At 36.9% G+C, this 2868-nt stretch overlaps 1 protein-coding gene across 1 annotated transcript; it reads right to left on the bottom strand.

Annotated features, from left to right (window-relative positions):
* Positions 1-762: 762 nt before the first annotated feature.
* LOC130049608 (uncharacterized) lies at positions 763-2454 on the bottom strand. The gene is made up of 3 exons (XM_056147451.1): positions 2013-2454; positions 1118-1640; positions 763-1031 (listed from the first exon to the last, which is right to left on the bottom strand). The coding sequence occupies exons 1-3, from the start codon at positions 2376-2378 to the stop codon at positions 763-765; spliced, it is 1158 nt and encodes a 385-aa protein (XP_056003426.1). The 5' UTR covers positions 2379-2454.
* Positions 2455-2868: the final 414 nt, after the last annotated feature.

Raw genomic sequence — 2868 nt, 5'->3', positions numbered from 1 at the left:
AGGGCTTGGGTTCTGTCAAGGGCCCTGGAGTATCCTCCGACGAAGATATTACGATAGAGTTTCTGCTCCCAACAGTCAACGATTCTGATAAATGGTAAAAAAAAAATCATACAATAGTAGTTGCAAATAAATTATGTTCTATATTTACATGTTGGATTTATTTTACGTAAATGTTATTTATAATATTAAACAGATATTGCATACTTTTCCTCCTTGTACTCTTCCTTGTTGGGAGGGTGTTTATCATTTCCTCTTTGTCTGCGGTTTTCGTTTTAGCTTTCATAAGAAACATGGCTATGCTTAGTTTTATTGCAGTGTATAAAGTATTAAGAAAAAGTGTTATTCACAATTTTAACTTGAAATGTATAGTATATCCATAGAAGTATATGTACTTATATTTAATACCTTTATCAGAAGATGCACCTTGTGTCCTTGTGTTTGAAGTTATAGGCCCCTTGGACTGGATTATAACTCGAGCTATGAAAACAGAAAAGGTAAGGTTGACATGTTTTACTTTTATGTTAATACTATTACTGACACATTGCATTATATTATATAGGAAAAATATTTAAACATGAGTGATGTGGCTCTTGGGCCTATTGTGTTTGTTAATGGTATTGCAAACACATTGCAAATTCAAGTGACATTGTATATAAAGTAGTAATACCTTCCACATGTGTAGGTCTTTCTTGAGGACAGCCTGTTGATACTGTGAAATGAAAATTAATATTAATACTAATATATGTAAACTTCATTTAACATTTAAATATTTTTTTTCTGATAGACCAGGTTACCTGCTGGAGCTGTTGATTCTGTGAGGGTACAGTCTCCTTCGTCCTCACTTGCGGACCCTTCGAACATGACATCAAATAATCTATCCAGAGATGATTGTTCACGCATCTGTCGCTCCTGTAACTCAGCCGATGATAGCACCCTGTTAGGCAAAATGGTGCCGCTGTCTTCCTGTAGTGTTGATAATTCCGAAGAGGTCTCATTCTGCGATTCTGCCTCGCTTTCTGCATCAGTGTTTTCTACAGTAAAGGATAAAAAAGTGAATGCACAATGATAAAAACTACATGCTCAGCATGAAATTTAAGATGAATCGGCACATAATTACCTGGTCTTATTTCCCAATCATCAATTTTGGACTGACTTTCTGGTACTCCCTCCCACGTGTTGAACAGCGGAGAAGGGTATGTGTACCGTGCTGGTCCATCCAATGCATAAACACTTCTCAACAAATTGAAAAATGCCTCGTACACATTGCCCCTCTCTGCTGACCGCCACATTATTTCTGCTAGATGTCCTTCAAATTGAGATAGTTTGGTGCCCACCAGTCTCCTGAAGTGATCTTTTGCATGTTTCCATGCACCTTCAATTCTGTTTGTGTGGACTTCAACTACCTCCTTTGTGTTGGTGTTTACATAGGTTTTCTTGAAAGAATACTTATGAAGTACAGTAAAGTGGTTGTATCCATGGTCATTAAGTTTACAGTAAGCGGACCACCCATCACTGTAAATAGTTGACCCTTTTTCCACGTGGCGTTCTATGACAGGAATGAGGGTGTCTTCTGTACGATCTGATACAGGGTACATGATCAGTGCATTTGTTTCTCTTTCAACCATGCCAAAAATCCAAATCTAAATGCAAAGCAAAAAACAAATTGTTTCAAAAGCTTATATATTTTTTTGAAATATTTGCTAAATTAATATTGTATAAAGAGGCATCCTTGGCAGTGTAAAGCATGCATTTCCCTAGATTCACGCATAACCTCTTAAAGGAAAGTTATTAATTACTGAGGCATACTTGTCTTTTGAATTTTATTACTTGCCGATTATGTAGTGAAATACACTCTGTAAATTCATAACTGTTATTTTTTTATTTTGTGAAGTACACTTTTAACTGTTATTTTTTTATTTTGTGAAGTACACTTAACTGTTATTTTTTTATTTTTTGAAGTACACTCTTTTAATATGTATTTATTAACTTGTAATTACGTTGAATTTTAATACCTTCAATCCACGGTTAGGGTTTCCTCTATGGAATTTCACCCTCCGGCCAAAAAGAGACTCGTCTATCTCTATAACACCTTGCAGCTTCCTTAATCGCAAATTCGTATAAAAATACTCTTTGAATAGCTCTCGAGTAAAGCTCGCCCAGTTGACTGCAGTGGATCCATATGCCATTCCAGAGAATTTAGCGCATTGTGCCAGACTGCATTTTTCCAAGTAGGATTTCAAAAATACCATTATATCCTGCATCATGAGGTTGCTTCTGTCAAAAAACGAATAGGTGCGTGATGCTCTTGTGTGGTCTCTATTCCGATTGCATCTAAAAATGGCGCCTCCAGGTGCTCTAGCAAGTACCTTAAGGAACATCTGGCCGTCGCAATTGTACGGACATTTGAACGTAGTTGACAGCAATCCGTTTTGTCTACACCATGTTTGAACATCATCTTCCGTACTTGAAAAAAGTGAAAAAAAATTCCACGGATTTCCAAAATCTCGTGGCTGTAACTCTAATATGTTTTCTACGCGTCGTTCCCGGTAACTCCCGCCTGCTCTCCTTCCTGACATGACTTCAGTGGATGACTACTCACGGACAAAATCGCGCGTATATATAGGGAAAGGGGGTGGGGCTTCTTTGATAATTTTAAATAACAATAACCCAAAAAACTGGATCTAACCAAATACCAAACCTCTTCATGAATACTACTCATATTTACAGGGGAAAAAGAACAACGAATGTAAATAGAATCTGTTAAATTTATTATTTGTTATATTTAGCTTTTTCTTTGGTCACGCGGAAGATACCGCCTCCTTCTGCCATCCAAGTACTGGAATTGTCTCTGGCTCACATTCCAAGAGT

The sequence above is a fragment of the Ostrea edulis genome, chromosome 8, assembly GCF_947568905.1.
Source record: "Ostrea edulis chromosome 8, xbOstEdul1.1, whole genome shotgun sequence".
NCBI classification, from domain to species: Eukaryota; Metazoa; Mollusca; class Bivalvia; order Ostreida; family Ostreidae; genus Ostrea; species Ostrea edulis.
Note: the sequence above shows the minus strand (reverse complement) of the source record. Positions and strands in the feature narration are given on the sequence as shown.

Excerpts from the sequence above, each read along its gene's own strand:
- LOC130049608 (XM_056147451.1), bottom strand. The coding sequence starts at position 2,378 with ATGTTCCTTAAGGTACTTGCTAGAGCACCTGGAGGCGCCATTTTTAGA. Across the intron at positions 1,641-2,012 it reads ACCCTAACCGTGGATTGAAG|ATTTGGATTTTTGGCATGGT; the intron begins GTATTAAAATTC and ends CTTTGCATTTAG. Across the intron at positions 1,032-1,117 it reads TGATTGGGAAATAAGACCAG|AAAACACTGATGCAGAAAGC; the intron begins GTAATTATGTGC and ends CCTTTACTGTAG.